Genomic DNA, 27,411 nt, shown 5'->3' with positions numbered 1-27,411 from the left:
CCTGATTTCACAACCAAATATCTAAAACATGGCAGAACTTAAACACTTAAAATATGTTCTTTTTCTGCTGGGGTTCACTAACTATTTAGTACTGTACCATTGTGTTTGTGTTTTTATGGAATAGGGTTTAAAATAATGTTCATTCAATGATTTGGCAGTTATTGATGTTACTTTTTTTGCTGGGATTGGTGAATCAAATCAATTTAACTCCTATTCCTACACATCTAAAAATAATCTCAAGTTGATTTTAACTTATAAACAAAACATGCAAAGTATGTGTAAACTAATCATTCTTTGTTGAAAGGAATCATGCTTATGAGAAGGCCGGAAAGTTATATTTAGAGTGAAAACTTTCAATCGGTAGTTAAGTGCTGGTCATGAGATTTAATTGCATAAGAAACTGCCTCGAAGTTATTGGGATGTGGTTATTATACTAGTTTATAAATCTATGAATTAGTGTTAATGATCTCGGGATCTCCAAACTGACAAAAACCTTACACAATTCTATGAAGAGTCCTGAGCACACACACACACAATTATTTTGCCAAATATGTAAGCATGTTAATGCATCGCTCTTTTTTTTTTGGGGGGGGGCATATATTTTGAATTGTGAGGAATCTGAAGAGTAATTCATTGTATGTATGCCTATTTATAACAATAACGATGTAAACACATGCTTCAATAACTTTCTTAATATTTTTAACAGTGAATTAGACAAGCATATTCCAAAAGTAAAAGATAAACAAACTAACTACAAAAAATCACCGAGACTTCCTTGGATATCCAAAGCACTTTTGCGTTCAATCAACAGAAAAAACAGTTTATATTATAATTCCAAACTTAAAGGTACTCTTCATGCAAAAACTAAATACACCACATATAAGAATACTTTAACTAAAACAATACGTTTGGCAAAGAAAAGATATTTTACTGATCAAATAATTCTGTATAAACACGACATTCAAAACACATGGAAAGTTCTTAAACAAGCCATGAATTTATCCAGTAACAAGTCCGATATAACTGAAATTAGGTCTAACGGTGATATTATTGGTGATCCTGAAAATATAGCTAATATTTTTAATGACTATTTTTCATCTATAGGAACTAACCTAGCTCGAGACATCCCCCCTTCAACAAAACACTTTCATGATTACCTAGGTACACCTAATTCTAGTTCAATATTTTTCACTCCCGTAGTCAAAAAAGATATTACTGACGTTGTATCTAATTTGAATAATAAAAAAAGTCCTGGTTATGATGATGTCAATAACTTTATTTTAAAAGGTATAATATCTGAAATTATCGATCCTTTGACATATATTTTTAACCTTTCTCTAACCTCCGGTCAAGTCCCTGATCGCATGAAAATTGCCAAGGTCATTCCATTGTACAAAAAGGGTGACAAGTTAAGTGTCAGTAATTATCGCCCAATTTCTTTATTATCATCCTTGTCAAAAATTTTAGAAAAAGTGGTTTATAGCAAAACAATTGATTTTTTTAAATCTCACAATATTTTTTCTAACTTTCAGTTTGGATTTAGAGAAAAACACAACACAGAACATGCACTATTGAATTTCGTTGATAAAGTGGCCCACGCTTTTGATAATTGCTCACATTTAGTCGGCATTTTTCTGGACTTCTCCAAGGCCTTCGACACCATTAACCATGATATCTTATTACATAAACTTTCTCATTATGGTGTGCGCGGGAAGGCCTTGGAGTGGTTCAGAAGCTACTTGTCCGACAGACGTCAATTTGTATCTTTGAATGGTCATGCATCCAACATGCAATACATTAATTGTGGAGTCCCGCAAGGCAGTCTGTTAGGCCCTTTATTATTTATCATTTATATTAATGACTTTTGTAAATCATCTGATATCCTTTCGTTCATTCTTTTTGCAGACGATTCTAATATATTTTATTCCCATAAAAATCCATATACCTTAGTAAATACTGTTAATAATGAACTTTTAAAAGTCACACAATGGATAAGATCCAACAAATTGTCTCTTAATCTACTTAAAACTAAATATATGCTATTTAGCAATTCCATTGATACACTTCCCATGGACATTGTTTTAGATGACACTAATTTAGAAAGTGTCACATTCATTAAATTTCTCGGTGTTACCGTTGATAATAAGCTTTCCTGGAAATACCACATAGATTGTATATGTAAGATTATTTCGCGAAATATTGGCATTATCAATAAACTAAAATATCATTTTTCGTCGTCATCACTTTTAATGCTATATTCTTCCCTGATCTTGCCTTACTTGAATTATGGGATACTTGCCTGGGGCAGCACCCACCAAACCATTTTAGATAGACTGTTATTACTGCAAAAGAAGTCCCTTCGTGTTATTCATAATTCAGCTTTTCGTTCACACACTGACCCACTATTTTTTGATAGCAAATTGCTGAAGATAAGCGACCTATACTTATTTCATTTAGGACAATTTATGTTTAAATTTGACAAAAACACACTTCCACGTGTATTTGATTCTATGTTTCCTCTTAATCGGTCTTTTCATAATTACCCTACTAGGCAATCTAACGAATTTCATTTACCCCGTTTTAGAACTTTATTGGCAAAGAGTACATTTATGTTCGATGGTCCTAGATTTTGGAACTCCCTCGACATTAACATAAAAAACAGCCCTTCCATACATTCTTTTAAAAGAAAACTGAAAAACTTCTTACTTCAATCCTACCGAGGTCTTCATTACTAATTCCCGCTTGTTATCATCTCCTCTCAGACTTCAAGTTATGTTTTTGTCTTTATCATTTTGTTTTATCCTCTCTTTTCGGTCGTAATTTGTCCTGATTCTATTTTACGTTTATTCTACTTTTGTCGTCCTGTTTTGTTTTTTGTTTTTTATTTTTATTATTTCTTCGTTTTGTCTTGTTCTGTGAGTTATCCTGTTCTTTTTCATCTATTCTGTAAATCTTCGTAGGCAAATAGCAACCATTGCGTCTCTCTCTCTCTCTCTCCTCTATTCTCTTCCTTTAGGGGGGTTCACATTATACAAGCGATGCTTTTGAGTGAATCCCCCATTTCCACAGATACTTTTCTTTCCAAAGTATTATAATTTTTTCTATAAAATATTTTGTATTTTTTTTTATATGTTATTATCATTAATGTATTGTAAATATTTGTTAAAATGTATGAAAATGATTTGTATATTTGCTATTTCTGTTGGAAATAAAATCTGAATCTGAAATCTGAAATGTGTCTTTTATTCTGGTCCAATAACATTGAAAGAATTTGAAAAAACCTTTTTGTTTTTAGTAGTTTTTTCTTCTTGAATTTCCTTTTAAATACAGCCCTGTCATAGGCTAAGTTGAACTTTAACAAACCTGATATTATTAATTCATTGATGTCTTGATGTAGTTCTTTTCTCAAACACTCAATACCAGCATACAACAAAGAGCTGTCAATTCTGATAGTTTTTATTCCCAACTTTGAGTTAATGATGATCTTTCTTTTAGAAGACACTATAATTTCCTTCTATGCGCACTATTTTGGAATGAAAGTCGATAATCCATGTTTTGAGATGCCCCGATTCAGGGCCTTTTCATCGATCTCCATAATGTAATACTTCCTGATAGGAACATGGCATTCATTTACTCCTAATGAACCATTCAAAGAGGTCATAAACCCTTCTACTCACTGAGCTGTGTGTCTCGCCAGGTGCAGCACATTGTGCATGATTTCCGCCATTTTCCATTTCCCCGTTCATAATCTAGAATAAAACGCACCCCAGAATTCTAATGATCACATTCTGTGTTTATATTGAAATTGAAATAGGAACTTTCGGATCTACTCGGGAAATAAAATACCTCTAATTTTATAAGAACTTGTTCAGGCATCGAAATGTCCTAGAAAATTATTTTTACACTAGTTCTTGAAGTTTTTAGCATTGTTGAATTGACACTTGCTTTCAAAATCACTCACTTGGCAAACTAGCAACCCAACCTGGCAGACAATAGTACTTCAGTCAGTAACAATCTTTACTAGGCTAAGCACTTGACACATCTTCAAGGAAAACCATTTAATACCTGGTGGGTGTTTCATAAAGCTGTTCGTAAGTTAGAGCGACTTTAAGAACGACTGGTGAACCCTTCTTACGCTCTAAACCATCACCAATTCAATATACCATTTACCACAAGAAAGGATCAACAGTCGTTCTTAAAGTCGCTTTTAACTTACAAACAGCTTTATGAAACACCCACCTGGGTAGAAAATGGCAAACCTATTGGATGCTAGATGTATTATTCTAATTTTTTCTCCCAAATTGTCTGGATATTATTAGAATTTGAATAGGGAAAGGTACTCTACAATAAAGGCACTATAAATAGCTGCATGTCTGCAGACGACAATTTACATGACTGGCTTACGTGCAAAATATCTTATATGAATGCCACGTTATATCCACTCTTTACAAGAATGCCCTTTCGAGTAAAACAAGGTCAGGAACTTCCACACCTTTCTTTACAACGTATTCTCTCACCTTATTCATTAAATGTTGTCATAATTTCATAGTCTCTTCTCTCTTTTTCCAATACAAGATTGAAACCAAAAATATGATGAGAATGCTGTTTTATGACATTTTTGTTTGTTTTTAGGATGCAGCGATTGAATGGGGAGGTTTATTCGCAATGTCTTTAATATGCACTTCTTTTTAATAATACAACAGAGTCCAAAGGCCACCAAGGTGGTATTCCCCTTATTTGTTCTGCTTCAGGTCAGGTTGATATAAGAACAATATTCCATTATAAATTTACATATTTTCTTTATTTTTTTGTTTTCGTTTTGTATACATCAACTTCCTCAAGATGTAATTCAAACTTCAAGGTCTGCTTTGTAAGTGTTTTCATACAGACTCTTGATGGTGATTAATAATTCCAATTTCATATGCAAAAAAAAAACCATTTGTGAAGTGCATAAGGATTATGATTATTATGCACTTTTCAAGTATCATATCATTATAATATTTTTGCTGTTAACTTTAATACTTACAAATGATTTCATTTAATTAATGTATGCTGTAAATCATCATGCCAACAAGCAAATTGCAATCAAATACATTCTTGTCAATTTTAGTGTGAGTTTCACAAAAGTGTGATGAAGTTCGCATGTTGATGACTTTTCTCCTTTAGAATTGATATATTAAAGAATATTGAATTGAATGATGAATCCCAAGCACAGGGAAGAATAAGGGTTAATGAATGTCAAAATATAAAGGGCGCAACCTGTTGGCATGTATTACAAAATGCACAAATTAACTTACTTTGCATTGTTTATTTTGAACATAAGTATTTTTGTTTATTTTCCTTAATTCTGAGAATGAATGTTGACAATTTATTATGTTCAACTTTTTAAGCATATAGGTATATGTAAAACTATGGGGTTGTTCAGTAGAAAAATCCTAGTACATAACAAGAGTGATGAAAGTCTGTATGAAATGGTTATTCTCTTCAAGTACCAAAATTTGTGTTATTATGACAATTCCAGTTCTTTTATACTCTCAGATGAATATTACATGTATATTTCATGTTTATTTTTATAAAAAGGTCATTTCAAGAAAATTGTTGATACCGTACATGTAGTGTTGCTTTAATGTAACCATTTTTTGTAACCCTAATTGTTCGAAGAAATTTGTATTTACATGTAGATTGGTGTGTTATGGAGTAGAATAAGTAATCTATTAAAGTTAATTTGCTTTAAGAATTTCAATATTTATATTTGTACCTCACCTTTGAACAAATCATTAAAAATATATCATTCATTTACACCCATCTGTGAAGTTACTTAGATATGATTCATTTTGTTATCAGGCCTGTTTGTTATTGTGTGATATAAAGTATACTTGTAAGGTGACTGTTGAAAATTGATGGTCCACTGTAAACAGAAAGTTGTATTTGTATTGAAGAACTTTAAGAAAACATGAATATTCATTTCAGGAAGTAATATGGATTGCAAATGCAGTTCATTTATTGCATTTATCAATGTGTAAATATGTCATGTGATATTGAATTATTGATGATACAAACTGATCAATAAATATTTTTGTATGTTTTATGATATTGCAGGAAGTAAAGTTTCAATTGATAGCCAAGATTACATTGTCACTTTGAACTCAACATTTAAAGTGTGTAGTGTTAGAAACTTATTTGCAATTGAATGCGAATATTGATTGCAATTTTTAAATTTTAATAGGTAGAGCAATTTTTTTATACTTCCTGTTCCAAGTGACAGATTCAACAATTTTCATTTATAAATTATCAATTGATTACAATAGGAAAACTTACAAATATTTCTTGGTTTAAAATAGATTAGCAATTGATTGTAACGTTCTTGTATGCCTGCTTATTCTGTGGCTCATGCATTTCTGTCTTTGATGATTTCTGTGTGCCAAAGGGTTATTCAGACAATCCAACATAAAAATAACTTTTCTGCATTTGTACCTTCTAGTTCTATACACAGTAATAAAAAATAGCGATATTTTTTTAACCTGTCATTCCTAACAATAAGTGATTTAAACTTTTGAATTACTTAAAAAAAATAAAAACAACTTGCTCAAAACTTTTGTTGGTGATCACTTTAGCCAGGTTGCCATGACATTAATGTAAAGAAATAAAATCTGTCTATAATAAATTTTCATTGAAGACAAGGAGAGTGGTCTCTATGGGCCTGTTTCTTCAGCAGATGCTCAAATGAGAAATGATGTTCAAGGGAAACGGAAAGTGATGATAGGCTATAAACAGACAGTTGCTAAATTAAAAGTAATGATTATAGCTGCATTTTTATAGTGATTTTTTAAGGAGGCTACATAGCGCTACTATAATTACCCTGGCTTTAGTTCAAGATACTGTTAATGGCACTCAATTCATTCAAGGAATTAATCCTGCCAGGTACCAATTCACCTCACCTGGGTCAAGTGCGGCACAGTGTGAATTAATTTCTTGCTGAAGGAAAACACGCCATGGCTAGGATTCAAACTGACGACCTTCTGTTGGAAAGGCGAGAGTTAGAACCAACAGACCAGGACATCCCCAGTAAAAGTAGTTGTGGCTGATTAGATTACCCCAATATTCTCTTGGTTTTTTTTCTTGATGGAATGTAGGACCTCTTGAAGCACACACCAGAGCACCATGAGGATCACAGTATTCTTAGCCAAGTTCTAGAGAAGACCAGAAAGTTCTTCAAACAGGTCGATGATGCCACAAGAGAGATACACAGTACAAAACAGGTATGAAATAAACAAAGAGACTAGCAAGTGAACAATTAGTCATTCAAATCATAGCTTGCATAATTAGGAGTGTTATTATGTTATCAGCCAGGTTGTAGAAAAGACTAGAGTGTTCTTCTAACAGGTTGATGCACATGCAGGTCAAAATGGGTATGGAATAATCAAAGAGGAATAAAGAACGATTTCTCAATCATTTAAAACATAAATAGAACGGTCAGGATTAATTTTTTTTTTTTTTTTGAATGATCAAGGAGATCTTCAAACCATTAAAACATTTTTAAATATGTTTCCTCATGAATGATATTATCACATATCATTTTAACATTTTTTTTCATTTAAATGAACAATCTATTAGATTGAATTGAATTGATCACTACTCAGCAATTTGCCATTCACTGGCACATCATGTATAAAAACTTTTTCAAAAGAAAAGCAACTAGGTAGGGCCTGCATGAAATGATAAACTAGTGGCATGAAATATTTTATTAAAAAGTACATTGAGGAAAGAAAACTAAAATATCAATGGTTTTATCGAAACCTTGACCATTGCATTAGGGAGAAAGAAAGAGAGAGTCATAATAATCCCCATGTAAAAGGCAGAAGGGCATTGAAGTCTGTATTACATGTATATGATACAACTCTTAGTGCCCTTCTGTTACTGAATAGTCAATCTGTGGTTTCCTTTTGTATAGGAAGTAAATCCAATGCTGTATTCATTGACCATGGCTGAGATAAAGAATAAAACGAGGGTCACATTTGTCAAATTGGTCATTAAAACTACTTTCATGGTGATTTAGATGGAGTGTATAGTGCTAATAGCATACACAATCGATCAGCATCGAATAAATGATTAAGACACCAATATATGCCATTATTTGAATATATTTTGAATTTGATGGCAATCCTCTGAATATTGCATTTATTACAATAAAAAAAACCCTGATGATAAAGTCAAAATGCAATTTCGTTCCACCCTTTTTATCTTTTCCAAAATATTCGTCTACAATCAAAGCCTTTGAAACAGAATTTTATTCATGTATGAAAAGAACAAACTGAACTCACAAAAAATACAAATGTTAGTTGTTGTTCAGTGCTGTTTACAAAATTGGTGTACCTCTGCAATAAGATAGACAATGAGCATGTATTTTGTTTTCACCTTTGAAGGGTCTGGCATCATTGCACACCTTTTTGCAAGAAAACATGGTATATTCCTGACCAAGGTGTATGAATATAATCAAATTAGAGCGGCCAATTTAAGTTTGCAATGTGTTTGACATCTTGCGCTAGGCAACTTAATGCCTGCTTGTAAGTTATTCCTTTGTCTTGGCAAGTAAATTGAATTAAGAGTGTATTCCCAGTGGAGCAATCTGCAAGTAATGCAGGTAATTTGATTGAGATGTACGAAGTCTTGGAGGGTTTGAAGTAATGCTAGTCTAGGGTATGGTATATAAAGTTATAAGATTAGCCGTATGGAGAGAATGTTTGAGATTTCTGTTTAGGTTAAGACTTCAAATGCTAATATGAAATGGGTTATAACTTTAGAATCATTATAAGAAACCGGAATATACATTTTAGAATAGAGGATTTTTTTCATATAAAAAAATACTATTTTTTGGTGATTTCTCAGTTATCATTGTTCCTGTCACTATATTTTTTAGTTTGCAACATTCCTGTTGTCGGTGGGATATATCATTTCCTAATCTATTGTCACCTTCGTGATTTATCAATTTCAAACAAGAAATGAGAAATATGTTTAAACCTTGAATGCTTATTTTCTTGTTCTTACCTGTGGTATAGTAATTTCATGTATTAAACTATACAGTCAACACAATCCTGCTCTCTAATTGTTTTAATATTTTCATAAGTTTTGGAATTAATTTTAACTTGAGATTGATATTACGTGTGTTGAAATAGGAGTTCAGTTTTATTTGATTCAACCAAAATTCTTCATTGAGCCCCGTTTTCACAGTGGTCATACATGAAAACAGTCACTTCCCTGTGTTATAGCATGGTTCAGTTACTAGTTGCATATTTATAGGCCTATATGACTGCAGTATACAATGTACTTAAGAATTCCTTAACAGTATAGAAAGAGGAACTGTAACCAGAAAATCACAATCTATAGAGCAATAGAGCAGTTGATGTATGACAAAGAGAATTAACTTCTATAGAGACATAAGCTGATATAACTAACTTTTTTAAGAATTATTTTGAAAAGAAAAAGAAGTTTGATTATATCTGTTTTCCTCAATTAATTTTATATATGTACAAAGTTGTAATAAGGTTATACTTATGAAATCTTGGGAAAACATATTGTGTGTGAACTTTAACAGATGATACTTTTGAAACTAATTGTGCTGTATTGATTATGATTTATTGTGTCGTAATAATCCTCTTTCAGACACTAGATCATAAAAGAATTGTCTGGGAAAAGTCAGTTGTTTCCTCATACATGTAAATCTGTGATATGAAATTGTATTAACAAAGATTCCTTCATCTTGTTATGTGTTTTCTCATTTATTCACCATTTATCTTGATTTGAAACAATTTCAAGTTATGAGAAGAACTTATTTCAAATGACTGTGGTTCCGTATCCAACTTATCTAGGAAAAAGATTTTTAAAGTATTAGTCTGGATCTTTTTTGTGATGTACATTGATGTATGTTTTATAGCTAACAATATGTAAATAGAAAGAAAAACATATCAACATATGCATAGAGAAATAGATAGTTGTTACTTTCTTTGTATTTCATTCTCCAGAAGCGAGAGTTGATTCGTCAGGGTTACCTCGTGGAATGGACAGAGGGAGGACGTAAACTAAGGAGAATACTTCTCTGGTCAGACCTTATCATTTGTGCTTCAAAAAGAAATACCAGGTAATTACATGGACCATTGACTATTTTCAATTTGTTCAAAAAGCAAAAGGAAGATTGTTGATGTATCATTTAACATTTATTAGCACATGAGTGTAATCTATATTTTTATTGAATTATTCTATTTGTGTGTTTTCCCCCCAAAAAGAGAAAGGTGGTAATTAACCACATGATGAGACCATACAAATTGTATTTCTACATTTTTTAAATGTGTTAATGATACTTTTTGTAGTTAGAGAATGATTAATGGTTGTTTGCTAATTATAGGTTATCGTTTAATAAAGAAGCTGATTTTTCTCTTTTTTAAGTCTTGTGAGATTGTAACAATAAAAATGAGGTAGAAATAAAGCTGTATATATTTTTAATTCCTCTTCAGTCTTTAGAAACTTATTACCATATTTATAAGAATAAGCTTTTCACTTCTGTTGTAGTCTTGTGTATAGTGACACTGCTCTACAATTAACCTTCAAGTTTTCCTATTTTTGAAATAAATATTTCCACAGCAATGATTCCACTTGTGCATACAAGCATTTATTGTTAAATTATTCACTGTAATTATATTAATATTACTGTTTTAGTAAAAGGCATGATTTATAGGCTTTATACAATGTAAGTATCCTTGCCATATATAATATACACATGTTTGTGTTAGTGAATACCCTATAATCCAATGTACATGTAGGTTATTGCTCTCAGATTTCTTGTGTATCCTCACCATATTCATAACCTGATCCGTGATTGTATATTTCTGCTGGTCAATTTTTCAGTGGTATGTTCCAGCGTGACAAAGGCCAATACGACTTCCAGTGGTACATTCCACTCACCGAGTTGTCACTCACACCGAATGATCGATGCGAAGGTTGGTGTTTGAAGAGTATTCGGACAAATTATTTATGGTTTTGGAGGAATATATAGGATGGAGGTCAAAGGTCATTTCATCATGGCTTGATGAGATATATCATAGTGTTGCTGCAAGAATGCCCTTAACACCACTCTTTCATGCAACGCATACGTGCAAATACGCCCTTATTGCATTGTGTAAGGTCGTTTCTGTACCGATGCGATGGATGAAAATGTTTTGATAAGGGCATCCTTGCACTGAAATAATGTTATGATGCATGACACAATGATGATTTCATACATTTGTTCTTGGTGTTTTGATGCTTGTTTATTCTTAAATCACAGTTCGACAAATGAACAACTACCATCAGAGTTCAGATGACCTGAAAACTAGAATGAATTAAACAAAACTTGATTCAGAACCATAATAATTAAAACCATTGCATAAATGTGACTGTCAAATAAATGTTTGGGACATATAGATCATAATCTTTGTTTTATTTTGGTTCGGGTTTATAGGGTACTATTTGAAAGAGAAATCTGTACCTGATTCTATAAATCCTGTAAAAAAGTACTTTTGCTCTTGGCAATCATCATGATATTTCCTTAGTGCATTAAAACTCTTTAATCCAGTTGAAAAGAAAGGTCAAGGGGTTGATATTTTTGCCTGGTGCCAATATTTCTTCATATACAAGGCATTTTATCCAGAAAGGCCTCTCTTGACCCAGGTGTCAAGTAGGTGTATAGTGCATTGGAGTTGTTTATTGGCAGCTGGTAACAGCTGTGTATGATATACAACAAAGTGCAGTGACATATTTGTTAATTAAACCAAATGAAACTCCTGAATTAACTTTTGAATTGATAGATTCAATCTTAATAGTTTGCCAGTGAGCAATTATATACCCATCAATGTTCCAATATGACTGTTGATATATATGTGTGTTTGGATGCATATAGTAGAAAACATATTCATAAACTAGGTGTTCTATGGTCATGTTCTCACACCAAGCATGACATGAGTTGAAATGATAAAAACACTTACTACAAATGAAAATCAACAGCCATAATGTACAGTATATTGCATATATCTGATTTTGCTGACACAAATGTCTTTCTCTGGTAGGATCATTTAAGAAATTAAAAGCCAAGTACTTTGGTCACATTTGATAGTACCAAAGCCTTGAAAGGAGATGAAAAAGGGAAGGAATGAAGCCCTGGACCAAGAAAGCAATCCAGAACCAGAATAATTTATTATAAGTAAATGTAAAGAACCACGGTGGGGTAAAACTGAAAATTTTTACTGAAATGGCAGAAGATCTAGTTAAAGGAAGTGCTGAAATCAGTAATAATAATAATAATTTTCCGCATTTATATAGCGCTTAATACATCGGAACGACGTCTCTAAGCGCTTTACAGATATACATGTACATGTATTATTACCCCGGTCATCGGATCCTTGCATGCCCGCATACAATGTATGCACCTTCTCCATTCCCTGGGGAGCATTCCAACAAGAGTTCCAAGACTCAATTGCTAGGCATACTACATATAGGCTTTCACATCCTACCAGGTACCCATTTAACACCTGGGTGGAGAGTGGCAAAGTGTGGATTAACGCCTTGCCAAAGGATGCTAGACCATGGTGGGATTCGAACACACGACCCTCTGATAACAAGGTGAGATTCAGAACCGCTACACCACGACGCTTCCACAAGGGAAGATACTTTGATGGATTAACATTGTTCAAGAATTTTTTTCATCATTCTCAATCCCTGTCTCTCACTGTTTCTCTCTCTCTCTGTTTTTATTTATTTCTGTCTGACTCTCTTATTTCAATCCTTTAGCTGAACCACATGTAGTTGCCAAGAGTGATTCTGAGTTGAGACAGATGAAGAAAGACATCTCAGAACTACAAGAAAAGATTAAAAGAGACAAGGCAGCAGTAAGTGTCATCTAACATGATAACATTGATCTATTTTTGCTTCACTCTACCCACGTGAGAGAAATTCATATCAGGCAGGAATTCATTCCTTGAAATGTTAAGCTGACTTATCAGCAGCTGTGCTAGTGCCAGTCATAATTATGTTGAACCAGCAGTGGCACATTTGACAGACATGAGTGCTATATAAGATTCTACTAAAATATCATTACTATTGTCATTTTGAAAAGGGGAAATAGAACTCATCTTTTATGTCATTGTAATGATTCAGTAGTCCCTTGGAATATTCTTTGTACAATTTTGTTTTTCTGTAGGGAAGAGTGATGATAGGAAGAGTAATGATGCCCCTTCCCCCACCCCCCACCCTCCGAAAACAAAGAAGTGAATTGAAGCATCAAGGGATACAATCCAACCTAAGATTAATTTAGACATTTGAAATCTCATGTGTTTTCCTGACTATTTAGCTTTGCCTCTCCGACTATGTGTTAGGGTGCAGTTGTACTTCATAAAGTGCAAAGGGGGAAGTTCTGGTGACAAAATAGGAAATTCCCTTTGATTTAATAGTGACCTACCTGCTTTTAAAGTGATAACTCTTTAGCATGTCTTAGATTATTTGCGCTGAAGTATATCTTCCTCTCTTCAAATCATAACTTTATTTGATGTACTTACATTTCAGAAACAATCAAGAGCAATTCAGAAGAGTATTGATCAGAAAAGGAAACAAATAGGAGAATTGGTAAGAACACCTTACACTCTATGCAGTGTACAACCATATAACCTAATTTTGTCGAAGATGGTGCAAAATTAATGAATGATTCAGAGTGTAGTGATATAGTTATAGAAGCTCAAACTAATTATTTGTTCAATACTCCTGTAGATGGTATGCAATAACTTTCAGATTGATATACATATGAATGATGTTATTTTCAAGATATTCGTGACTGAATAGTGCAAGTCATGAAATGGTGTTTTGGTAATGGTGCAATTTGTATGCAATTGCAGGAATGATAACTCAATCTAGCGATTCTGTCCACTTCCCAATTCTTTAATCTGTTGAAACACATGATGATACTTATGATATGAAGTTTTGGGACCTTGTCTTCACTTTGAATTACATGTTTTTATGCCATGTAGGATCATGCCACTCATATTTTTACAAAGCTTCAAAATCTTGTGAGAACATAAGAAGGATATCAATAAATTTCAAAGTGCATGAAAATGTAGACCATCAGGATCCAACTTACCTCTCATTTGAAACATTTGTAATTTAATGATTTAAAACAAGGTTTAATTATGTAAATACTGAACAAGAATCTAATGAACCAATTTATGAGGTAAACTTCCCTTTAAGTAAGTTCCCTTACTCGTAACACATTCTTTTCGAACAATGCGACTGTTATTATAAACAATGCCTACATTACTTGTATTTAGGGTTGTGAATTAAAAAAAACAATTTAAAAAAGAAATGAAAATGAGTCCAAATTCACATAATGTTTGGGGGGGTGCGGTATATGAGAAGCATTAGTCATGTGATACGCTTTCAACACTTCAATTCAAAGAAGAAATGGACTTGAGTCAAAATGGATCTTGACTTAATAAGATATTTTCTCTTGCATCTCCCCCCAAATTGAATTGAATGAGAATAAGCAATGTGTCATGGAGTATCGTCATAGGAAAGATCTCTATTATGGTGTCAGTGGGGATTTCCATTTTATGAAAAATTTACACCACACAGAAAATCATTGGGTTTATTGACATTCACAAGCATGCATTAGTGCTGTCTTGATGAACAAATTCATTGTGTGAGTTGTATGGTTGAAATGAAGCATTCCCACAGTACAATACACATTTGTTCAGCTTTGTTTGCCTTTTATTATTAGTATACAACACACGCCACATGGATATACAGATCGAGGGGGCAAAGGGGGCTTGTGCTTTTCTCTTTTGCCTCAAATTGGCGTTATGTCCCCTTGCTTGATCTATTCATTACAAAGTGATAACCTTTTTCCATTATTTTGGTTGTTTGGTAGATTTATTTGTTGTTTGTCAGGTAATTGTATCCCCTCTCTTTCTATGGATTCCTGTGTTCGCCCCTGATTGCGTGTACCCTTTGCCCTCGACTCGTGGTATCAATAGAACCCAAATTCCAGGGATACAAAAATATGGCTCGGATCAAGGGCGGAAAATATCATTTTTAGAATCATATTCATCCCTTCTTTGACAAACAGTCTGTACTTCCATGGTTGCTCTGCCATTCTGATGCAAAGTACTGAAATATGTGGAAATTTTTACAACCAGCAAGTTAAAAAGCTATTGTTATTATCCAATGAAATTGTGCAGATTTGATCGGCAAGTGCAAATTTATCATCAAATTCCCCCAAAAAACATCCCAGGAAAGAAATTGCATGTTTATCTAGTTTGTATGAACAAAACACTTTTTATGTGGAAAATAGACAAAGGGTAGATACGACTCTGAATACATGTGACATCAATTTTGTGGTCATAACTGCACTAACACTTTTCAAAATAAAGTATTGGTGGTTTGACATGCCAGATATCCATTTATGTATTATACATGTATTTATTAAACATCATTGAACCTTTTTCATATCACCCCGACCAGAACAAAATATATATTTCAAATCAAAAGATTTTAATGTTCTAATGGCAGTTTACAGTATTTTAATTGCCTTCTTTTTTGCTATTGAAACCTATACTTGGTGCATTCATTTTTTTGCTCTTCGAATTCATCTGCTATTTTATTGCAAAAGTATGGCACATGTTATATAGCTACAGTTGAGGCAAGAAGTAAGTTTACATACACCCATGAAATTCAAAGAAAAAGTTGAAACTTGCCAAACATCATAAAATTTACTGTATCTTATAAAATATTTGTGCTATCATGATGAATTTTATATTAATCAAATGAGTATGTCATGCCACTTCATCACATTGCTGTTTCATCAGGAGCTGAAAAGTATTTAGGTGTCAATTTTGTCCAAAAAAATCTTCATGTTTTAGACAAATTAGAAATAAAAACTTGACAGAAGCATTTCATATTTGTGCTAGTTACTTCCCAACACAAACATTTTAGATGACACTTTTTTGTTCAGTGGTGACATATGATAGAAGATGAAATATGAATCATAGATTTGACATTTATATTTTTCTATGAAACAATGTTTGAAAATATAATAACAAACAATAGAATACATTAGACACGAATATTACTTTTTTCTTCAAATCCCAACAGCATCCCAATCATGTGAAAGGGCTTAATACACTTTCTCATTTGATACCCAATTCGTCATGGTAATATTTATATTTCTGAAGATATAGTAAATTTTACAATGTTTGGCAAATGAACAAATTTCACTGAATTCTATGGGTGTATGTAAACTTTTGGCCTCAATTGTGTATATAGTTATAAAGATAAGAATTATACGATTAAAATTTACAAGCTGTGCTCGAGTTGGAAGCTAGTAGCCGCTGATCATAGATATAAACCTCAGTATGGTTATTAAAGCTGGTACCCATTTTAATAGCATTGTCATATTATTTTGATGTAATATACATGAAGTGGAGTAATATGGTTGCAGGTGTGTGGAAGCTTAGCTTGTTTAGATCTATGTAAGATATGTTAAAGCCTGTGTATAGCTTTGGTAAAGGGTCAATAATGTGATTGATAATCGAATATCATCTAATATGACAGTCTTACTGAAGCGTAGAGACCGTTAGATATTTTTCCAACTGCACTTCTCTGAGAAAATTTCAAATATTCAAATCTTGGATATATAGCGCCCTCTCTCGGCGATGCTTGTTTTAAATTAAAAAAATGGGCATTCAAGCACTTATCATATAAATTTAGTGATTAGATATCCAAAAGTTACAGACAAAGAACATATCTTGAAAGTTTCAGCCCATTCCATGATTTGGAATAGGATGTAATTGAAAGACAAAAACACACAGATATTTTAATTTGATCGGGTGACCCGATCAAGTTAAATTTCCATGTAAAATCACAAAATTTATCCTGTAAAACACATTTTCATTTCATATCCTCCACATCATAACTGTTATAGGGCATATCCATTAATATTAGCTAGCAATGAATTGGAATAGTGACAGGTGCATTTTGGTGGATTTACCAAAACTATACACAAGCTTTAAAGCTTTATTAGTCTTGTGAGTCCAGGTGGAGTAGGGTGAAAGGGTCACAATGTTTTAAGTCTGACCAGGGCCTTACAAAGAGTTACAATTGATCCAATCAGTCGCAATTCTATGGGAATCCAGTATTGTCATAATATTTTCTACAAGAAATTTTAAAAATGTCCTTTGTAAACAAAGAGAAGCACACTACATTTTCAAGAAAACCATGGATGTATGAGTATACACCATAGTAAGAAAATATTTTGAACAAACATGCTTTTGAGATGTTGACATTGCTGGCTTTCCATAGTTGTGATTGATTGGATCAATCTCAACTGTTTGTTAAGACGTGGCCCAGAAATCACACTGAAATTCTCAATTATGTGTGGTACATAATGCACCACCACAATGGTCAGAGTATGCTGATGGAATGTGTGTTAACGGTTACAGCATATTAAATATATTGCACTCACTGTGGCACTTATGCATGGTCTTGAAATCTTTTGGAACTGTTTTGGACTGCCCCCACAGAGAACAATGTTGTCAAGTCCTTATACTTCATACAGATGATTCTTCTCTTCTATTGCCTTGTTGGAAGTTGAGGAAAATGATATATTATACTCACTGCTGTATTTGCTGATAAAAAGTAACATTATACATGTAGAAGTATTGGCAATTATAATTTCAGTTGAAACTTTTCTTTTTCTTTACTAGGTTTATATACGGTACTTTAGATTATATTGATGATTATTTATTATTGACACTTTAATTTTTCATGCTACCATTCATTTTCAATAATTTCTCTTTTTGCAGGAAGTTGGATATGTTCTTGAATCTCCCAAGCTACCATTTCACTTATATCACCATTCAGGAAAGGTAAATATTTACTGTTTCATAATAAAGAGGGTATTCAATGAAATAAAAGAAAAAAAGGAAGAAAAATTATTTTTTTTATCTTGTACTGCTTAATCCTCTCTTCTATTCTTTGTGACTGAATTCTTTTAGATCTTCTGTGTGTGAACATTTTCATTCATTTTAGGATATTATTGCTATTAAATGGGCTTCCTGATATCCATTGTTGTAATTGTCATTATTCATTGATCAAGATGACAGCACATTTACAATAATTAACCAAAGATACTTTCTGTGGTTCAATTAAGATACAAGATGTGAATTTAAGTAATTGAAATATGACAATATAATAACCACTTCATCAAAGCAATAACTTTTGGATAGCATGGGAAACTTAGAAATTGGTAATGATTTGACCTTCTTTGATTATAATTTCTTAATTATTCATATTTACATGTTTCCCTTTATTTTATGGGATAAATTGTGATTAACATGTGTATGTTTGCCACTGTCATACAGACCTACACTATTTTGATGTCATCGGACTATGAGAGATCAGACTGGAAGGAAGCTATCTTGACAACGAAGAGAGAGTGCAGAATGACGCCTTCTATCACTCCATACCACATTAGCAATTCTGTGCTTATACCAAAGACAAGACGGGTAAGAACTATGGGAGTGAGAAAAATTATTGTATTAATTATCAAACATTGAGGCCTTTGTTTTCCCCTCTTTTGCAATACAGATTCAGATTTTTGTTTTTGTTGTCCATATTTTGTGGAATGGAAATTCATACTGTTTACATATTTTGTATATGTATATATATTATAGAAAAGATGAAAAATTTGTAAGAAAATTAGTAGACCTACAATGAATATGTGAGCAAACAAATTAATCTACAGAATGCATGTAGCTGGTATGTATGACTTGTCTTGTGTTGTCTCGGGTTAAGTCGGCATTCTGCTTATCCATCTGTTCTTGAGGAATTTGTCATGATCAAAGCAATGTCCAATACATTTCATAAAATGTTCAAGAAATTTCTCAGAATAGAATATCTGTTAGTAAATGCAACATCACAGATGAATGGAGGGCATTTTTTTTGTGTATGGAGATGAACAGCAGGTATTAATTCAAACTATTATGAGTATTGGAAGGGATTTGTCCCTCACAAAATGGTAGAGATTTAACTCACTTTATGTCACAATCTTGCAAAACTTGTAAAACCCTGTGTAATCTACTTAATTGTTGATTTCTTGTTATTTTTTTATCCATAACTTCAAAAGAAAAATAATGAATTTTCTCTCATGATATCTTTATAATTGACTCACTGATGACCAAATTCAGATTTGGTTGTTCAGAAGTAGACAAAAAAATGAACTGAAGATCAAAACTCTCAACTAGTTTGCTGTACCTTGATGGTTTTTAGGGCCGCTTTTTTGGTTGTCATGTTTCGGTTTAGAGTGTATTTACTCCTGTTTCCTTCCTCTTTCCTGTTGCCATTTTCTATTCAGGGACGAGATTCCTATGTCAACATCAGCTCAGTTTTACTGAAAGACAGTGAGTATATAATCTACAGCTGGGCCCTGTGTCATACAGCTTAAGGATTGATTTTGATTGATGATTGCATTGAACATTATGCATAATCAGTCTCTAGAATCAGTTGTACAATCGATTGCTAAAGTGTATGTTGCAGGTCCCAGGTTAATATGTAATAAAGCCATTAGAAACTATGTCAAGTAACTTTATGAAGAACTTGCATACATGTACGTGCAGTATGAAAAGTCAAGTGTGACCATTTTCATTAGCTCTTAAAAGTAGAACTAGGACTAATGTTTATTAAATGTCATATTTGGTTTTAATTAATATAATGCCTAGTACAGCAGGTGCAATAAAAGTAGGAATAGTAGTTGGAGGGATGGGATCGAGAGATTGGCCGGGGGGGGTCAGCTGCTTAATGGATGCCAAATGCTGACATGATTTGCTTCTCACGTACCATGGTTAATATGAAACTGAAACAAAGTCCAAGGATGGGTGGTTATGTATATACATAGAGACTGTATACATGTGTCATGCTGTGTGCAGGGCATCCTTTTATAGAAAGTTTATATTTCAATCAATATCATCTACATGTATGTACAAAGCCACCTGTGGCAAATTTATGATTTGCGGGGTGTCCGTTACTGAACAAAGCCAGCATGCTGAGTGGTCAATTTGACGACGAATGCACAAGCATATATCTGCATCATACATCTCGAGCATTATGCTACATGCGTTCATATTCTGAATGACAAGTATGACTCCTGCATGGGCCCCATCACTTCTCATTGTTAAGAAATTATTTTTAAAGATTAAAGATCATTGTAGCTATTTATGGTAGTGTATCAGTATTTTTTGAGGGGGGGGTATTTAAGCAAATTTTCATTCTCATTACTTCTGCATAATTTTCTTGTGAATCATAAAATCCAGGGAAGTAATTAGCAAATATACTCAAACATCTGTAACGATTAAAAGTTATTATGTAGTACAATGATACAGAGTAAACATACTTTGGATGTTATTATCTATGTTCAGATAATAAATGTGCTTTGGAGGTGGAGTCTTACACAGCTTTTTATTTCTATTTGTTCTTTATGTTCGGTTTAAACTTGTTTCAATGTTTGATCACGTTTTATGGTTTATTTTCTGAGATACATATGAGTGAGTCATGGCATCTTGTTAAATTATTATGAAAATTAATTACCAGCTTATGCTTTTCAATATTTGGTGTTCAAGTTAATATTAAACAGATATATTGGATGAAGAAATTAGGAATCCTTATTTTCTGTAGAAAAATTCTTTGAAACTCATTCCCTAAGAACTCCTTCATTCCCCAAAAGGCGTGACCCCGAATATGCCTATAAAAGGTCTGGTATTTTACCTTGTTTGAGGAACATCACATGTTTAGAGGCTGGATTGGTCAAAAGATTCCAAGTTTTTTTGTCCATCCATGTTTTTTGTGGATGATTTTGAAGACATGGGCTAATGGATATGTACACCGATGTGTATACGACATAACCCCCCCTCTCGCAGTATATTTCCTTTGTCTAAGGGCATAGACTTCATAAATTTGACCCTGCAACACAAACTTAAATGATCATGGATCAATTTAATGCTTGATTACACATGATTATCAATCATGACAATCAGTTCTACAATCAATTACAATGCTTTGTGTCATGGGGTCTTCGTTAGTAATCAGCTCAAACCAAAATGTTCTGATAAAGTCATCAGTATTAGGACTGACATCTCACTCATAATGTTAGTAATATCCTGCATACCTTGGTGTTCATAACAGTATTGTTGGCTTTAAACTTGATGCCATATTTGTACATCTGGGCCTGTAGACATGTTTGAATGACCTCAAATGGAATATAGACAGTTGTCGAGGATCCATCCTATTATAGTATTGTATAGTATAAAACAAGGCATGTCATTGTATAGATTGCTAAGCAGGAAGCAGAGAAAGCTATTAGGACGCTAATCACCGTCCTGAATTCTCGTGTGGCTTCTTTTCCCTATTTTATTCTCCATTTTTATTTTGCAATTAGCTTTTTATTCAGCATATCTCCCATCAATTTTTGAAAAGAAAGACCTTTTCTTGGCTGAATAAAAAGGTTGATATTTTAGTTCATTAAATATGGTATCTTTCTATGTGATTTATCGGATGATGTACATACACTTGCACACTACACTTCACCATGTGACAAAACACCAGGTGGTGGCCTGTACTGTTTCCAGAAGAAGATTTGTTTTAGCCCTTGTGTGCATAGGAATATACATATCTTTATGCAGTTATTTTTTCTCCATAATGATATTCAGTATTAGGACACTGTCCTTTATTCCTTTTTTCAATGCCTGAAAAACATCACATCTTATGTTCTAATCTTTAAATACCCAATAATTTTAACAGAATATAATTATGATAAAAGTCAGTATTAGCTAAATTTTGTCTTGCATAAACTTAGTCTCCTTAGTTCTACCATTATTCTCTTTAACTTTAATTATGCTAGCTAATGTAAATATGGGATGTATGAGTTATTCAAAGGTATTAAACCATTTAGTGTTTGTGATGTTGGTTTACAATAATGTACTTAATGAGTACTTGTTAATAGACAGGTGCAAACCTGGCAAAGACTTCTCAATGATGACTTTAGATAGCAAAGACCGCCCCTTTTGGTAATATTGGTAACATTAAATTAGAAATGATGTGGGATGTATATATCGTGATAAAAGATCTGTGAAACATAAATTGCATAATTTAATGAGATTTGTTTATAATATGATATATCAATGGGCATTAGAAACTTAGTACCACACCTTGCACATACTAGTAGTCATAAAACATAATTTATGTGGTTTATATGTTTACATTAATTTGCTCATTATAGAGTACTAGTATGGAAAGGATTAAGGAAGTATCTGTAGTTTCAAAGCGAAATATGAAAGGGTGTGTTTACATCTAAGTATAAAAATACATTTTTTATTCTTTTTTTTAGTCAATGAAAAGTAATGATGAACCGATTGTCTTGAATCAGTGAACTATGAAACATATAAACATTGAACAAGGGTGTTGAGGAACCATCTCACAGTTTGTAAAGTAATATACTTAGTTTTGTAGAAGACAGTGTTTCCACAGCACAAAACCAAAAAATCTCCAAACTGAATCCTGAATTTCTTTTAATTTATTAGCATTTCCTGGAATTTTCAAGTTTATTTTAAACAAAAATAGGACAATAAGTCAAAGTCCTCTTTTGTTAATACATTCCCTCAATGTGGACAAAGCAGTGCAAGTGAAATTTTTTTTGCTGAATAATGAGATAACTGTCCAAAAGGACATGAATATTGAAACTTGTTACATTTGATTATTTTATGTTGTTAATTTTTGTACTTCCCTGGATTTCCTGGAATTCAGGAAATTTCATTCTAAGTGGAAACACTACTAGAAGAGTTTTTTTTTTTAGATATATCAAAGATATTCCTGCCCTGGATGTTTGAAGAAAGTGTGACTTTATGATTTCACTCAAACCGAGGAAAAGATATATTTTGCATAAAAAATGTTTTTTTGAATCGTTATATTTTAATTTTCATTTACATACATATGTCGCCTTTTTTTCTTTATTTGTTTCTTCATAGATGATGAGCTGCTTACGGGCATGCTGTATGTAACAGTGAAAGAAGCTAGAGGGTTAACAGTCCCCTCCCGTAAGTAAACACATAGGCCCGTATTTTGAAGTAAGGTTTAACTGAAACTATGGTCTAACTCTATGCTATAATTATGGAAAGCCAGATATGTCACATTTCCCTTACATTGTATGTTTCTTATGTTTACTGACTCTTTCCTAGCTCATGAATGGTGAAGAAAGCTATCTTATCTATCCTTCAGAAAAAGTTAAAAATGATTTGAGAGAAAAATTACCTGACAAATTGAAATTATACCATAGTTAAACCACAACTTTAAACCCGACTTCAGAATATGGGCCATAGTATTTGAACCTCAAATTATCTTACATTAATTTAGGTCAATATTCTTTTTTTACTTTACTGTACTCCAACAATGTTGTAGGACTAAGCCTGTTCATTGATCAAAGTAGAGATTCCATTGCTGCTCTCCTTCAGACAAAATTATCCTATCAAGTCTATTCTTAAATGCATTCACTGAACAAGTAGTAACTACATCTTCTGGAAGACTGTTCCACACATCTAATACTCAGTTAGCAAAGAAAATCTTACACACTTCAAGACGTGAATATCTTTTCTCTAGCTTGAAGGATTGACCACGTGTTTACCACTATTTCTCAGACAGAAAAGCTCAGAACTTGTAATAACCTTGCAGATATTGTACACATCAATCATGTCACCTGTTTTTTGTCTGTGACCGAGTGACAGCAATTTCAGGTGGCAAAGACGTCCAGTGTATGAAAGGTGCTTAACACCTGGGATCAATTAATATGCTAAAGATGATCAAATATGTTATTGGTTCTTGTGTGTTAAGTGTGGGAAATTGCCCATTTGTGTAATTCTTGCCTTTCTCATTATTGTCTGTACTAGAGATATTGAAAAATTAGCTATTTTAAAATTGATAGTCATGATTATCATAGCTGCAATGACCAAATACAGAATTCAAACTTAACATTATTATCTGATCAGAATTAGTTCAACACACAAAGAATATCAAATCATTGTCATGGCAGGAATGAACATCCATATAACTTCACCATGTGATTCCAGTAACACAAACAGAAGTCGTTGATTGTATATCTGATTTTGACAATTGATTCCAAAATTAAGGACCAGGGCCCTGTTGCATAAAAGTTACTATTATGGAAACTTTGCCATCCATTGGTGGCTTGTATGGAACTCTTGATTTTGATTGGCTGTTGATCATCAGCGTACCCTGGTAGTTACCATTGGATGGCAAAGTTACCATAAAAGTAACTCTTATGCAACGGGGCCCTGATCTTTGAACAATGGTTGCCAAAAGATGGCAGCAAACAGAATTGATAAATATTGTCACGTTTTTTTTTTTCCAGAGTTGTATTGCTGTCTGGAGACTGATGCATATGGAATCTTCTCTCGTATGGCAAAAACTAGGAAGACATCAAATACAATCAAGCCAAAGTGGAATGAGGTAACTATTCATTTTTCGGTTTGCTTATTCAAAATCAACTCTTTTCCCACATGAATGCGTTAACACAAGTGTATACTCATATGAAAAATGTATTACTCAAAAGACAGGCAAAATTTATTCTATATACCAACTTTATTCCAACTTAGTAATATGAAATTTTCCTTATTACTGATATGTTATTCATCCAGGGCTCTAAGCTATTCTAACGTCAACCCTGTTCTCTTGACAAAAGACCGTGTTATTGGTTTTTGTGTTTAATTGCTTGTTGGGTTCACCCTACAAATGTGACTGTATCTGGTGTGCGTTAGATCATATTTTTTTCATAAAACACCCCCAAATAAGGTGTAAATGAACCACCAATGCATGCAAATAAGCATACAGTAATAAACAGCCCCATTTTCACTACCACACTTATAAAGTGCCTTCACCATACACGTACAAATATCTGGGGTAATGTGAATGGGGTCATAGTTTAATAGCCTTGTTGATGATTGATGATGGTTGTCCTCTCACTCAGTTTCACTTTCATATATCTATTCATTAATATCCAGAATATTGAATACTAGAGGGAAGTTGACCCTTTAAAATCATAATAAAAGTTTCAATTTCGACCTTATACTTAAGTGCTTTGCTTTATAGCATTCTAATTGTGTAGTATCTGATGTTTTTATTCACAGCTTATTTGAAGTATCTCATATATCATTAAAAGTGCACGTCACAAATCTTCATACCTAAGGGGTTCACTCAACAACATTTTATTTTGTTAAATTACAATTTGCCTTTGTCTTCCATATGTCAATGACCTATGCAATTGTGTGATGATAGTAATAACCACATTTCAATCTTTAAACATACATATTAATTCCTTACTTCAATTGTTTGTAATTATTTCAGTTTTTCAGTTCTTGAATAACAAAATTTGAAAATAAAATGCCCCAAATGACTTCAAATTCCACTTAATTTCTAGATTGAAACATTTTGCTTATCATCATGACCATTATGTGTCATTAAAAAGATATCAATTCAGGCAACTAAAGTTTTCAACTTCCTTTTCGTTGACATTTAAATCGTTTTGTGATTCTTGTTTATGTTGATAAAAACTGGCTTTAAAATCTTCATTGAATTCTTATAATGGCAATAGGAGTTTGCTCTTGACGTGGATGGAGCGAAGACGCTGAGGATCCTATGCTATGATTTCACCAAGGGTCTGGATGATGAGATGTATGACAAGGGCGCTGTCAGTCTTGCAAAGCAGGAGATCAGTGTTACAGGAGGCAAGGATTTCACCATTCTCATGGACCAGGTAAGGTCATGTGGTATGACAGAGATGTCATTGGGTTCATAGAACAGGAGATTTAGGGTTACTCTCCACCTAGGTGTAGTAAATGGGTACTTGGTAGAAAGGAATTCCTTTAGTGCCTAGGCAACCCAGCTAAAGCCAGTGTATTAATGTTATCATTGTGAAGCAGGGCCCGTTGGGAGAACATTTTTCAGAACTAAAGTGGCTATATACCATGAGTAAAAAAGACAATATTATTGTTTCTGTTATGTTATTACTCTTATTATTTTTATCAGAGAGTGGTATAAGTTACAAAGACCAAATGGACCAGGTGTATGTAAGAGAGGTGTCCTACCACTGTTTATGAAGAGATGTTGAAAATATGTATATTTATGTGTAGGATGGCAATAATAATACTGTCTTCCTATGGTATTAAGCTGAGTGAATTAGTAATGTGTAGTTTAAATAGTAGTTAGTGCAGATAGACCAGATACTTTGTGTTGCAGAGGGATAACATATTTCACTGATTGACACCAATTGGTCCAGAAAGACAGAATTGTACCTTTTGTACCACCAGTAGTTATATTAAGTAAGACTCACATAAAGAAAATCAAGTGTCATTTAATTGGTTTTAGGTCTATTTCTCTAAAGACTCTTTATATCGATGATATGAAAGATGTTCAATAGGCATGACACTACCTTTATATCAATGCTACTGTTTACTTTGACAATGGTTATCTGCCTATTATGTGATTTTAATCCATGAACTTGGACAATGAGGATTAGCACATCAATCACTCACTAGCCTGGATTGATTAAGCCCTCATCCTCTTGTCTTTGTCTGAGGATAATTGAAAGAGCAGTCCCCAGGATTTTATTGATTATCTCTGATCCTGTATAGAGTGTTTTTGTGTGATGTTATTGTTTAGGGTTTATATCAATGTTCAGTGAAGTGGTCAAGGGCATTTGGAGTCTCTGGGAACTGAGTGTTTTGCAGTCAAGTTCTTCAGGTAACATTACCTGTCTTGTCTTGGGTACAGTAGGCATCTGCAAGCCTGCAAGCTCCACACGTCCATCTTCATTCTGGTGATGAAGGTCAAGTTGAATGTCATATTCTCTACCAGAAGAAGTATGCATCTACTTGTACTCTGGGTATTAATTAGCTCTTTGCAAATAAATCATCCTCACTCCTACTGAAGAAGATTGTTTGCATTGTTGGTAGCCAGGATTACCTCTGGATCTTTGAACTCACATCCTTGGTTAAATTGTCCTCTCTTTGGTTACTTTCCAAAACCAAGGTTGCCTCTGCAAGCGAACTTTGAGCAGGATACCACTCCTGCACATACAGGATACTTAGACTCATTTGGATCACTTTTGATAGTTATTTTCTATAAACAGTATATGTGTTTACAGCTATTTGGTATAAACACATACCTCATCAGAACTTCCTTCCACAGACATTTTGTGCTGTCTTAATTTTGGCCCATCCGTGATGGACCACTTTGGAGATCTGTCCACTAAGCGAACAGGAGGATTGTTATGATCATATGGAT

General features: G+C 33.2%; 1 protein-coding gene across 4 annotated transcripts in view; it reads left to right on the top strand.

The window, feature by feature from the left end:
* The window catches only part of LOC121408906 (active breakpoint cluster region-related protein-like), an 83,088-nt gene that overhangs the window by 42,953 nt on the left and 12,724 nt on the right, over positions 1-27,411 (top strand). For all 4 annotated transcript variants that reach the window (XM_041600617.1, XM_041600614.1, XM_041600615.1 and 1 more), the window contains exons 7-17: positions 7,134-7,259; positions 10,020-10,135; positions 10,900-10,991; positions 12,817-12,914; positions 13,588-13,647; positions 17,874-17,936; positions 18,432-18,575; positions 19,424-19,469; positions 23,085-23,153; positions 24,482-24,579; positions 25,721-25,882. In XM_041600617.1, the coding sequence (XP_041456551.1) occupies positions 7,134-7,259; positions 10,020-10,135; positions 10,900-10,991; positions 12,817-12,914; positions 13,588-13,647; positions 17,874-17,936; positions 18,432-18,575; positions 19,424-19,469; positions 23,085-23,153; positions 24,482-24,579; positions 25,721-25,882 (1,074 nt within the window). The remainder of the gene's footprint in view (positions 1-7,133; positions 7,260-10,019; positions 10,136-10,899; positions 10,992-12,816; positions 12,915-13,587; positions 13,648-17,873; positions 17,937-18,431; positions 18,576-19,423; positions 19,470-23,084; positions 23,154-24,481; positions 24,580-25,720; positions 25,883-27,411) is intronic.

This window comes from Lytechinus variegatus, chromosome 2 (assembly GCF_018143015.1).
Source record: "Lytechinus variegatus isolate NC3 chromosome 2, Lvar_3.0, whole genome shotgun sequence".
NCBI classification, from domain to species: domain Eukaryota; kingdom Metazoa; phylum Echinodermata; class Echinoidea; order Temnopleuroida; family Toxopneustidae; genus Lytechinus; species Lytechinus variegatus.
The sequence above is the reverse complement of the archived record's forward strand: the minus strand, read 5'-3'. Positions and strand labels throughout refer to the sequence as shown.